Below are 12,990 nucleotides of genomic sequence, written 5' to 3'. Positions count from 1 at the left end.
AAATCAAAGGTTTAAAATTGACTTCAACAGGACAAGGCCAATGATAGCGAAAAAAATCCCAAATATTTCGGTCTAATGTTCATTGTCCGTCTGTCAACGAATAAAAAGGGAAATGTAGAAAACCAAGACCAAAAACTCAGCTGCAACATTTAACCATAATACCTCAGATTTTTTTTGTTTGTTTGTCGTGATTAGCCAGCTCAGTCATAAAACTATCTTCACTGAAATATTTTCATTATATTAACATGTATATTAATGTGTATCAACATGTATATCAATATATCAACATGTATATTAACATTTTCAACATGTCTGTTTTCTAGTTGGCTCAAATTTATGACAATATAAGCTATTCCAATCTGCTGAACTTGGCTGTTTTCAGTGACTTCTTCAGTCTTGAGCGGGTAATTGTCAATGCTGTTCGTCACAATGATATGCAAATTCGTGTTGACCATCGTAACGAATGTATTCATTTCGGTACAGACTTGGCTGAGTCCCAGAGAGAAGAAATTGAAGAGGGTCCTACCTTACAGCCTATGCCATCTGAAGTTTTCCGCACTCAGTTGATCAATGTGTCAACCACTTTAACTGATTTCTTATCTACAGTCCAGAATGAACAGCGTGAAGTAAGTGGCATTATTATTATAGAGACATGAAATTTACATAAAGAAGCAATGCTTGTATCATCTCATTAGGGAGCTTTCGAATTCAATTTCGGGTCTTTACTGGGTTCGGGTTTTCGGGTTGGCTCCTTAGGATTTTAGGTCATCAATATCTTTGCCACATGTTTTTTTTTTTTTGGGGGGGGGATATTTTTTGTAATTAATATTTATGTGACCTTAGTATTGATTGCAAGAATCTTTTTGTGTCAGAAAACATAAAATCAGTTCCCATTATTCTATTGTCGTTTCTTTTCCATTATTACTTTTGTCTTTTCCTAATGCTAGGGTTTTTATAGAACCAAGTTACAGTTATAATTATTTTTCACTTTTTAATTTTCTACTTGTTGTTTTGTTTGAATGTTCTTTAAATTCATTTTTCGGTGTTCCTTACTTTTTATTTTGTATTTTTTGTTTGTGCATTTTCATTTTTCTTTTATTTATTCCTCTGTGGATTTTTAATGTTTCTAAACGACTATCCCTATCTGGAATTATCCCAATTTGAACTTTTATTTGTTCGCCGCAGAAAGGCAGTGTAGTTTTCGAAAAATACCTATGTCGTTTATACGCGGGTACTAGACCAAACAAGTGTATAACAATATATTCAGTAATTTTTTTTTTTTTTGCAATTCAAAGAAGGGGAAGATTCTGCCTCCTTCATTAAAAATTCAACTTACATTAAGGCAATATTAAGGAGAAAAGTTTTCTCAAGACTGGAAATGAACCCTGTTCTTGGACCCTCTCATCCAATGAACCGGAAACTATTTTTAATCAGCAACTAATTATTTTTTAGTATAAATATCTTTTGTTTTAATTGTAGCACTTTAGTTTATCTGCTGATGATGGTCACTGTATATGCGATCGAAATATCTAGAACTTTTTGCATCTGTTTCACTGTCTAATAAAAGGATCCCTGTTTGAACTTTTTTATTTCCTTCGTCATAGAAAGGCTGTATGGTCTTCTCAAAAATACCTAATGATTCTAAAAATGGTAAAAATAAATTATTTATCATTATTAATATTCCTGATGCAGTTAATGTTCAAAATATTTCGTCACCTGAAGGAGTTTGTGAAATCAGCGAAAAAAATTTCAGAGGCAACGCTGTAGCGCTGCCTATAGTAAAGGCCATACGGATCCAAGGTTTTATTTTTTTTTTCCAGAGGCACTTCATATGGAAGGGGTCGTCGTAGAAGCTTCAAAGGGGGCTCATTTGATTGGAAATCGAGAGTTCTAGTGCCCTTTTTGATAGTCGAAAATGATCGAAGGGCAACTAGCCCCCCCCCCATGCCCATCATTCCCCCAAATATCCGAGCCAAATATTTTAATAGTAATTTTTTGCGTATAGTTGATTCCCAGATAGAAAACTTTTTCTTGAGGAGGATGCTCCCCCACACCCCTCAAGGCAAGGGGTTTAAGTTATGCCCTGGGGGCATATAAGGTTTTTATAGAAGGTATTGTCGTAGAAACTTCAAAACAGGCTCATTCAATTGGAAATTGAAGGTCTAGTGTCCTACTCAAGAGTCGAAAGTTGCGTTATCATAGCGAGCCCCCCTCCCCTCCCACGCCTGATGTCTGCCCATGCTAATCACATCAGACTCTTCAAATAGCCCTTCTTATCATCGGTGTTTATTTCCAGATAGAGAACACGTGTTTGTGAAGGACAATCCCCCACAACGCTCAGGTCAAGGGTTTTAAGTTATTCCCTGGGGGCATATAAGGTTTTTATAGAAGGCATTGTCGTAGAAACTTCAAAACATTCTAATTCGATTTGAAATTAAAGGGCTAGTGCCCTTTTTAATAACGGGAAATTATCGGATTGTAACTCGCCCCCTCTCCCCCCCCCCCACGCCCATCATTCCCTCAAACACATCCAATCACAATTTTCAAATAGCTGTTTTGTTGAGTGTGGTTGATTTTCAGGTAGAAAATATGTTTTTGAGGAGGACACCCCCCACAACCCTCCGGGCAAGGGTTTTAAGTTATGCCCTGGGGGCATATAAGGTTTTTATAGAAATAGAAACTTCAAAACAGGCTCATTCGATTGGAAATTAAAGGGCTAGTGCCCTTTTTAATAGGCAAAATTGATTAGAGTACAACCAACTCTCCCCTCACGCCCATCCTTTACCCAAACACATCCAATCAAAATTTTGAGATAGCCATTTTGTTCAGCGTAGTTGATTTCCAGATAGAAAATTTGTTTTTGAGGAGGACAAGCCCCCACAACCCTCAGGGCAAGAGTTTTAAGTTATGCCCTGGGTTCACATTTTGTTTTTATTGAAGGCTTTTTAATAGAAACTTCAAGAAAGGATAATTCGTTTTGAATTTCAAAGGGATATTGTCCATTTATATTGGCGACAGTTTTTTTAAGGCCCATCACCCCCCCCCCCCTACGCTCATCATTCCCCCAAACACATCCAATCAAAATTTTGAGATAGCCATTTTTGTTCAGCGTAGTTGAATTCCAGATTGAAAATATATTTTTGAGGAGGACACTTCCCCACAACCCTCAGGACAAGGGTTTTAAGTTATGCCCTGGGGCATATAAGGTTTTTATAGAAGGCGCTGTCGTAGAAACTTCAAAACAGGCTCATTCGATTGGAAATTAAAGGGCTAGTGCCCTTTTTAATAGTCAAAAGTTATTGGAGGGCCACTAGCCCCCCCCCCACGCCCATCATTTCCCCTAACACATCCAATCAAACTTTTGAGATAGCCAGTTTGTTCAGTGTAGTAGCTTTCCAGATAGAAAATATATTTTTGAGGAGGATACTCCCCCACAACCCCCAGGGCAAGAGTTTTAAGTTGTGGCCTTGGGGCATTTAAGGTTTTTATAGAAGTTGTTGTCTTAGAAACTTCAAAAAAGGAACATTCAATTGGAATTTCAAAGAGCTAGTGCCCTTCTTTATATTAGAAAGTGATTGGAGGGAAACTAGCCCCCCCCCATCCCCATCATTTCCCCAAACACATCCAATTAAAATCTTGACATAGCCAATCGGTTAAGCGCAGTTGATTTTCGGATTGAAAATTTGTTTTTGAGGAGGACAATCCCCCACAACCCTCAGGGCAAGGGTTTTAAGTTATGCCCTGGGGGCATATAATGTTTTTATAGAAGGCGGTGTCGTAGAAACTTCAAAAAAGGTTCATTCGTTTGGAAATTTCAAGGGCTAGTGCCCTTTATAATAGTCGATAGTGATTTGAGGGCAACTAACCCCCCTCTCACGCCCACCTTTTCCCCAAACACATCCAATCAAAATGTTAAGACAGCCATTATATTAAACGTATTTTTAAGTTGTGTAGATTAGGTCATTGAGGATTACAACTCCTCCAAAGCCCTCAGGACAAAGGTTGTAATATAAAGATTTTTCCTATCCTCCATATTGTTCCGTATGGAAGGGATGCTCATATAAACTTTAGAGAGGACTCATTTGATTGAAAATTGAAAGTTCTTGTTCACTTTTTAAAAGTCAAAATAGATTGAAGGGCAACTAGCCCCTCTTCCTCCTCCATGCCCTAAACGCATCAGATAAAAATTTTGAGATAGACATTTTGTTAAAATAGTTCAAAGTTCTGATAACAAAAACTCCGGTGTCGACACAGCCCACCAGGACCCAGGGGTAGGCATTGTAAGTTATGCCCTGGGGCATAACTTATTAAGGTTTTTTTTTTAACTTATGGGAAGGGGTTTTGTATGGGAAAAACACATAGGAAATGTATTATAATTATCCAATTATAAGGTTAAAATACATAATCTGTGATAGTTGCAAAATTGCTTTGGCACACAAATTCCTATTAAGGTTAATTCCAAACAGTCGTGATCCCTTTGTTTCAGCAAGTCAAATGTTCTAAACCCCCTTATTGGAGCTATTTTTTCAATCCATTCATTGTTGTCAGTCGCTGTTCACAAGTTATGCAAGTTGTCTATTGTTCATATATAAGGTTTTTTATCAAAGAGGTAATCGTATAGACTTTGAAAAAAGCCTCATTCGATTTAAATTGATAGTTCCTAGATCTGTTTTTTAAATTCAAGAATAATCGGACAGTAAGCACCCCCCAATGCCATAGAAACTTGAAACTTTTTGCAATCAAAAACGAACAAAAATTGATTAAAAAAAAAAAATCCGAAAAATAAGTTTTTCAAAGAAAAGTAAAGGCCATTTTAAACTTAACCTCAGGAGATACAAATACCTGTTAAAATTCAAACTCAAAACGACTAGAAATTACTATTAAAGAATAAATGAAACCTTAAACGAACACAAATTAAATAAACAAACATAGTAAAAAACATACAACAAGTAATAATATAAATGAATAAATAGGTCTTAAAGCGAGTAATGCTTAGATTGAATATGAAAATCAAGCTTAAAACGAAAACAAATATTTTACCATTGAAGTATAAATGAAACTTAAAACGAACAGAAATTAAATAAACAATCAATGCGAACAAACATACAATATATATATTAATGTAAATGAATAAATAAATCTTAAAACGAGTGAAACTTAAATTGAAACTGCAAATCAAGTTTGAATCGAATAAAAATAACTACAAACATGAGTTTGGGTATCGTCTCACTGCAGAAGCCAAAAACCTATCTGCGTCATTGGCGCTTTACTGAAAACGAATTATATTACAAATGTTTTCTTTTGTACTTAATATTGAAAATAAACATTATAATTACAGTAAAATTTTGAACTGATGAGCTTTTAGCAATTAATATCATTATGCATCAAATATTCAGTTTAATATATTAGTTCTTTTCAAGGTTGGTCAAGATAAATATAGTTTCACTACAAACAAAATTTGGATACTACCCCCTTCTTTAACTGTTAAAACCTAAAGCGTTTTTACAGTTGGTGCTTCAGCTGCGTCATTGGTGCTTCACTGAAAACGAATTACTCGTATATTACAAATTTATTATTTTCCAGTTCTTACAGCATCGAAAATGAAACTAAAAATTACAGTGAAAAAAAAAATTTTGAACTGATGGATCTTTCAACAATTAATATCATTATATATCTAATTTTTTTTTTTTTAACTCTGCCATTTTTTATAACTAATCGTGTTAGTTTGTTATGAAAACATTCTATGGCTTGTAGGCATTTCTATTTGAGCAGAAAGCTGCACCTCAAACTTTGTGAAACATGCATTTTCTTGCATGAAACACCAAAATATAATAAAATGTCAAGTTTCGGAGTGTTCCACCACTCGCAAGCATGTGCCTTTGGTATTTTTGAATCCGCATGGTCAATTTAGGGTGTGGAGGGTAGGCCAATTCTCGTAGCAGCCCCATTCCGTCGTGGTATGGGTCACATTTTCAAAACCTGGCGTCCGGAATATCATATAATATACCAAGCATACAACTACCCCAAATCAGTATCAATAAATAAATGAAACCCAAAACTAACAAAAATTTAAATAAATATTAGAGTCAAACTCAAAACGAGCATAAATCAATGTGAGTAGGGTTCAAAACCCCTATGCTTTCTAAAAGCCAGAATATAATTTGTACTTTACTGAAAAAAAATTCAAATGAGTTTACTGAAAAAAAATGTGCATTGTCAATTTAATATACATATGCTGATCTCTTAAAGTTACAAAAGTGAAAATATTTCAAAGAATTGTTTCCACTTAAGCGCCAATGACGCAGTAGGTTTTAGGCTTCTGCAGTGAGACGATACCCAAACTCTTGTTTTTAGTTATTTTTATTCGATTCAAGCTTGATTTGAATATTCAATTTAAGTTTCACTTGTTTTAAGATTTGTACATTCATTTATATTAATATCTATTGTATCCTTGTTTGCATTAATTGTGTTTTTAATTTCTGTTTATTTTAAGTTTCATTTATGCTTCAATGGTGAAACATTTGTTTTCGTTTTCAGTTTGATTTTTATATTCGATCTAAGCATTAGTCGCTTTAAGATCTATTTATTCATGTTATATTTATTCAAAATATATATTTATATTTATTCAATTACATGGCCTCGGATCCGGACCCCCTTTTAATTGTAACCAAGGAAGAGTTCTACTCTGCTCTGTCTAAATGTCTGTCAACAGTGTCCCCCCACGATGTCACTGTTCTTCTCGGTGACTTCAATGCTACAGTGCGAGATGATATGGGTGTTTGGCGTGGCACAATTGGACCTGTATCCCCCGACCCACTGAACGATAACGGCCTTCGCCGTTATCGGAGTTGCTCGTGCTCGTAGCTTTCGATGATTAACTTCAAAGTTAAAGAAATCCATATTTTTGGAATCAGCATAACCAAACAATTGTTTTTTTGGTATTTTTTTTAATTCACCTTCTAATGCACTATTTAAGGCGTCTTTCACCACCCCCTCCTGCCTGATTGCCTCCAGCTTCTTCATAGCAGTGGATCTGGAAAGAGCTATTACAAAAAACCGTTCCGACAAATTTGATGAATTATATATATTCATATTTATTCAAAATTAATAAATAGATTTTTTAATTAATACACAGTAAAATAAGAGCCCTATATACAGCTTCATTATTTTAAACTATAATAGGGCTAGATAAAAAGTTTAATTGCATCGTTATAAAGGGTGAACTGGGTCTTTTTAGTTTAAGAAATAAACGGTTAGTACGCATGGTAGGTTATTGGAAAAAAATTATTTGCTGTGCCAGATTATCGGTTAACAAAAAATGCTTTAAATGAAATGCTATTGGATAAAAGAAAAGATTCTTGGCTTGTGCAAATTAAGAGTATTGTAGACAATTGTGGGCTATCTGTCTGGTGGAATGATGGCATTGGACCTGGGGTGGAAACAGGATGATTGCAAAAGATGTAGAAAAGTGGTACAAGATCAAGAGATCCAGGTTTGGCAAGAAGACAGGGTTAAGTCACAATACCTTGGAATACATAGGAAATTTAAAGAAGCCTGGGGTAAAGAAATATGTCTTAAATTTCACCTCTAAAATGTTACTTTAGAATGAGTTTTATCGGTAAGGGGGACTTTTATACCGCTTGGGGGGAGAAGAAAGTGTTTAGGGAGGGTTAATATGCCAAGTGGTCCCTTCACTTGTCCGTTGTGCGGGGAGTCTGAAGATTTAGAACATTTTATGTGTTATTGTGAAGAACTGAAGGTACTTAGAAGGGAAATTTTTGTTAGGGATGTGATGCATAGAATTTCTTTAGAAATTAAAATAAGAAAGCATGGGTGCTCAGAAAAGCGGATAAAGATTTTCTAGATGTTTTCCAGAGAAATTGCTTAGAGTAGAGTACCGGGCTGACTGACCTTATTTCAAATAATAGGCTATACGAAAATTCTGGTACAATACCGCTCTCTAGGGCTATAATGAAAGAAAGGTTGAGGTGGTTAGGGCACGTTGTGCGGATGAAGGATGACAGATTGCCGAAGATTGTTCTTTTCGGCCAACCGTCTAGAGCTAAAGGGAAAGCAGGTGGTCCTCGTCTTGGGTGGGAAGACGTCATAAAGAAAAATTTAAAGGAAATGGGAACTTCGTGGGAGGGTGTAAAAAGGGAGGCTTTGAACAGATTGGGATGGAGGAGGAGCATACGTAGTTTGTTGGCCCCAGGCGGCTTGGTGCTGCGGTGAGTTGTTAGTAGTAGTAGTAGTTGCAAAGTGGATATTAAAATTTTGGGAAAATTTGTGAGCATGGGGATGAGACATAGGGAGGGTTTTCTATCGTAGTGTTATTTTCAAAAGTGTTTGAACTTATTATGTTTTATGTGTTTTGTTGTATTTGTAAAGTCCGTGGTCTATGGGGCTTTTGTGAGAAATATATCACAAATATATCTATATCACAAAAAAAAATTGTTTTTCATCAACAGAGAGCTAAATGTCTACTTAATGTCAATAGAAAATTGCCCAGAGAGTTTACAAAAAAAGGGGATTTGCAGGTGTTCTTCCACTGGATACACCTATCCTTGGGACTAAACTATTTCTTTCTACTGACAAAATTAAAAACAGACCTTCAAAAATTATTAGATGGGGATCATAACAAGGAAAATATTAATTGAAGGGGCCTTAATACAAGCCATTTCTCCTGTACACATTCTTAATGGCTGAGCTTTAATAGACTTTTAGCTTTTGCTGATTGGTTTAATTAAGCTGTTTTAGTTTGCACTTGACAATCCGCCATTCGAATTACCTGAGTCAAAGTTCAAACAGCTAAATTTGCAAAAATTAAACCACTAAAATATTTATACTGTTTTTCACTTTGACCTGTTCGAATTACCATTCGAATTACCAGAGTCAAAGTTTAAACAGCCAGATTTGCAAAAATTAAACCACTAAAATATTTTTTGCTGTTTTTCACCTGTTCCAATATGCATAGAGGGGCTTAATATATTCTTTGAGCTCTAGAGTTATGATTTTTCTGACTGATATTGGATTTTTGTGAGTTATTTCTTTGTCAACTCCATATTTAGTGAAAATCTAGGTAGGCTATTCAGTGTTTTTATTGTAACTTTCTTCTTCTCTTTGCTGTCCTAGAGTCTATGAGTCAAACGTCCCCTTGAACTGTGAGAAACGAACCATTTTCGATTTGTAAAGGTTAAAATAATAAAAAAAAAAATCTAGAATTTCGTCAATCTGAGTATTAGAGAGTTGTGTACATGCATCATTTTAAGGATGTTGGATATTGAGCATTTCTTCCAAAAAGAACAGCCCACTTAACGAGTTTCCTTTGGATTCAGATTTAATTTTTTTCTTGTTTTATTTCTTTCTTGTCCTTTTTCTTGTTTCTTTTTTCATTTCGTATTTAAAACCTTACCTCTTAGTCTTCCGCAAACTAAAGCTTAAACTTTATATTTTACAGAGGAAAAACTATGAAATTCGTGCCAGAATCGTCCAACAATACTTCGACCATGCTCAAAGAGACAGAGCCGGAATATTGGCTCGACAAAAAACCATTGAAGCACGCAAAGAAGAAATGGAAAAGCAAGCCCGTGAAAGGGTGAGTTTTTGTTGGGTTCCATTCTAGATTGTAGGTCGTAGCAACTAGATTAAAGTTTGGAAGTTACTTAACGTTTACGTTAGGAGTCAATTTGATCGGCTCCATCCAAATTATTCCGTTATGGTGGTGCTTTTTGCAACTCTTATAATTTCCTATATGTTTCAATCGGCGTGGTTTATTGGTCAAAAGCAAAATATAGGGCGGACCAAAGCCAACCAATGTAATTCATTCTTTTTTACACTACGGTATACGGACATTTTACTGCGATGTATTGAGCCGACGGCTTTCTGACAATATTTTGAAATGAGGTTGAAGAAAGAAAGAAATAACGGCTGAGGAGTTTTTGGTACCCGGTATTTTTTTTTCAGGTTTACCTGTAAACCTAAAATGCTTGTTTTATAGTCAAATTACCAGTTTTTTTCCCTTCAAGGATGCTTGCACAATATAGTTTACTCGGGTTTGCTAGCCATCTGTAGGGTGATCAAAAAACGTAACAAAAAAAAAAAATAATGAGAGAAAAGACGGGTTTAAACTGAATTAAGCTTCTTCCACTACTTTATTTAAATTAAACTCTTTTTTCTCTTATGCTTCTTTTAAAGTCAATAATCTCTAGGTTGTTTTCCCCGTCGGTTAAGTTTGTAGCGCATTGTTGACTAGCTTTTTGTGAGGTGATAGCTTTCTTATTGCAAAACAAAACAAAACATTTGTTGTAAAATAAAAAATTTCATTTATATCCATAGCAGACCACCAGAACCTGAACATTTCTTTTAAAAATTATACAGATGTAGAAGTACAGACCTCAAACAATGTGGTAAAGAGAGGTTGACCGCAGGTACTTCAGAGGTATATATATTTTTTTAATTTCAAATCATTTTCGAAAATACAAAATCACGTTTGTTCCGTAAAAACTGGTTTACTTCGTAAGGAGCTAAGCATAGGCGATATTGGATATTTTATGCCAGCGTCCCCTCAAGGTCACGCTTGTCGACAAAAAAAAACAACAAATTTTATGAATGAGCAGAACTGTATCCAAGTGGGAGGAGTTGCCGGGTTTGACCCACCCCCTCCCCGAAAATTTTGTCTTACTTGTATAAACGTACCAAAAATGTTATAAACTCATTTTTGAAGTTTTCTTGTACCCCCCTCCCCCCCAAAAAAAGAAAAAAACTCCCGCCCCCAAAAAACAATCCTGGATACGCCCTTGCGAATGATATGTGGTTTTTCTTGATTTTAGCGTCAAACTCATATTTGAGAAGCAGAAACCTAAGATGGCAAGAAACTGGTTAGAAAAGATTGCAACACTTTGAAACTGGTTAGAAAAGATTGCAAGAAACTGGTTAGAAAAGATTGCAACACTTTGTCTCCAACTATTCTTCAAACTAACTAACAATTTACTCGTTGAGAAGAGTTTTATTCATAGCTCATATCTTAGTTTTAGCACCAATAACACGAGATAACACAATAACAATAACACAATGCTAACAATTTAGCAATTTTTGCATTTTCTTGCAAGTTTGCGTTATGTTCTACAGAAACGTCTAAGTAATATAACAAATCTGGCACGGTGATTACATATATCTGAAGCTAATGAACAATATGATACAAATACGTTGTCTATTCGGTCACAATAGTAGCTTCAGATTAGTCGCAAAATCCTCTGTTTTTAAAAAGGATTTTACTGTCTAAAATAAAATTTGAATCATATTTCAAAATATAATTCGGTGAATTCATAAATCAAAGTCTCAGCTATCGAATAATGCCAAAATTGTCATCTTTAGTCTAAAATTGAAGACAGTACACGGTTTATTTAAAAACGGTCAAAAATATGCATAGTGAGCATAAATCTTAATGCTGAAATGCACCGGGAAAGTGTGTAAAGCAAGTAAGGACTTAGGTTGATAAGCATATTTTCCTTGAACCTAGTCCTTGTAGGACTAGGTCCTATATATTACCAACGAGTAGCCGTACTCTTTGGTTGAGCTTAGAATTATTTTTTGCTAAAATATATATTATTTTGTTGACATTTTTGCTCAACCGAGCTGTTTGGTTGAGCTATTTGACTGAGCCATTATTTGGGTTGAGCTCAGCAATATTACCAAAGAATAGCCACACTCTTTGGTTGAGCTCAGCATTATACTTTTGTTGAACCATATATTATTTCGTAGAAATTTTTGCTCAACCGTACTATTTGGTCGAGCTCAGCATTATTTTGGTTGAGCTCAGCAATATTACCCAAGAATAGCCGTACTCTTTGGTTGAGCTCAGCATTATTTTTTAAGTGGAAACAACTGCATTGTGATAGTTTTGGAAGTTACAAAAGAAAAATAATTTAATTAAAATGAAAGTAGAGAGTAACAATAAAACTTAACACGAGCAGAAGTTATCCTGTCGACATGGGGGGCTGCCGTCTCCTGAACATCTCACCCTCTACGACCTGGCTTGACGGGTGCTTTACTGAAAGCAATTAAGGTGCGGCAAATTCGGCCAATTAGTCATTAAATCAGCCAATTAGTATTTTATTCACCAATGCTTTTAAATAAATTTGAATTCTAAAATTACACTGCGTCAGGCATTGTAGTTAAAGAAAATATTAAGCTGTTTGTCATTGGTTTTGTTTTGAGCATGTTTGAAGGACTGCGGAAAAGGGGTATAAGCCGCCCTTATATTCAGGGTAATTTCTGTTCGTTTTAGTTTTTGATGCTACTCTTAACTTTTATTTTAAAAAATATGTTTGCTTGCTACTTTATATTCTGGTTCGTCCTGAATATAAGCGGCTATAATTCCTTCAAGCTCTATAACAAAACTTGACTGTACTATAACTATGGTTGAGAAAAAGGGCTCGTTTGGGTGTTTTAGCGTTTAGAAATAAAATGGAATTTTTCTCGATCAGTGGTAGATTTATACCCCATCAGTTTCACTCCTTATACTTGAGGTAAGATTTTATCATAGTGATTCGATATCTAAGAATTAACGTTTCTTTTTAAAATGCTGTTTTTGCAGATTCAGATACCTATATCTCCTTCCGCTCCAGCATCCTTACTGCATTAATCCATACTCCAATTAAATAAAGTCAGGGGCTAAATTCTTCTTCCCCTTTTCATAATTAGCTAAAGCACCTGCCATTGAAAACTTGGAACTGTGGTCCTAAAAATAAAATTTTAGAAGCCTTTACTGCCCCCACCTCCTAAGAAACATAGACTATAGTCTCACGGAGTAAGCGGTCTGTCATAATGATTAATTTTCTATGATCTACATGTATGTTTAGGGACAAATATATCTCCGCGTCACCTTATAACATTTTAAAGAAAAAATCATGTTTAGTTTCAAAGGGCTAACCTTTAGATCCCGGATGGGGTCGTTGAAGGTAGGATAATTCGGTTGCTTTTAAAGTTTCT

The 12,990-nt window shown here is 35.2% G+C and overlaps 1 protein-coding gene across 1 annotated transcript in view; it reads left to right on the top strand.

The window, feature by feature from the left end:
* The window catches only part of eIF3a (eukaryotic translation initiation factor 3 subunit a), a 107,097-nt gene that overhangs the window by 56,599 nt on the left and 37,508 nt on the right, over window positions 1–12,990 (top strand). Inside the window, exons 8-9 of the mRNA XM_089091240.1 lie at window positions 324–626; window positions 9,458–9,595. Coding sequence (XP_088947366.1) covers window positions 324–626; window positions 9,458–9,595 — 441 coding nt within the window. The remainder of the gene's footprint in view (window positions 1–323; window positions 627–9,457; window positions 9,596–12,990) is intronic.

The sequence above is a fragment of the Artemia sp. Qi Xiang Cuo genome, chromosome 6, assembly GCF_049724085.1.
Source record: "Artemia sp. Qi Xiang Cuo chromosome 6, ASM4972408v1, whole genome shotgun sequence".
In the NCBI taxonomy this organism is placed as follows: domain Eukaryota; kingdom Metazoa; phylum Arthropoda; class Branchiopoda; order Anostraca; family Artemiidae; genus Artemia; species Artemia sp. Qi Xiang Cuo.
This window is presented reverse-complemented; position numbering and strand designations above follow the sequence as displayed.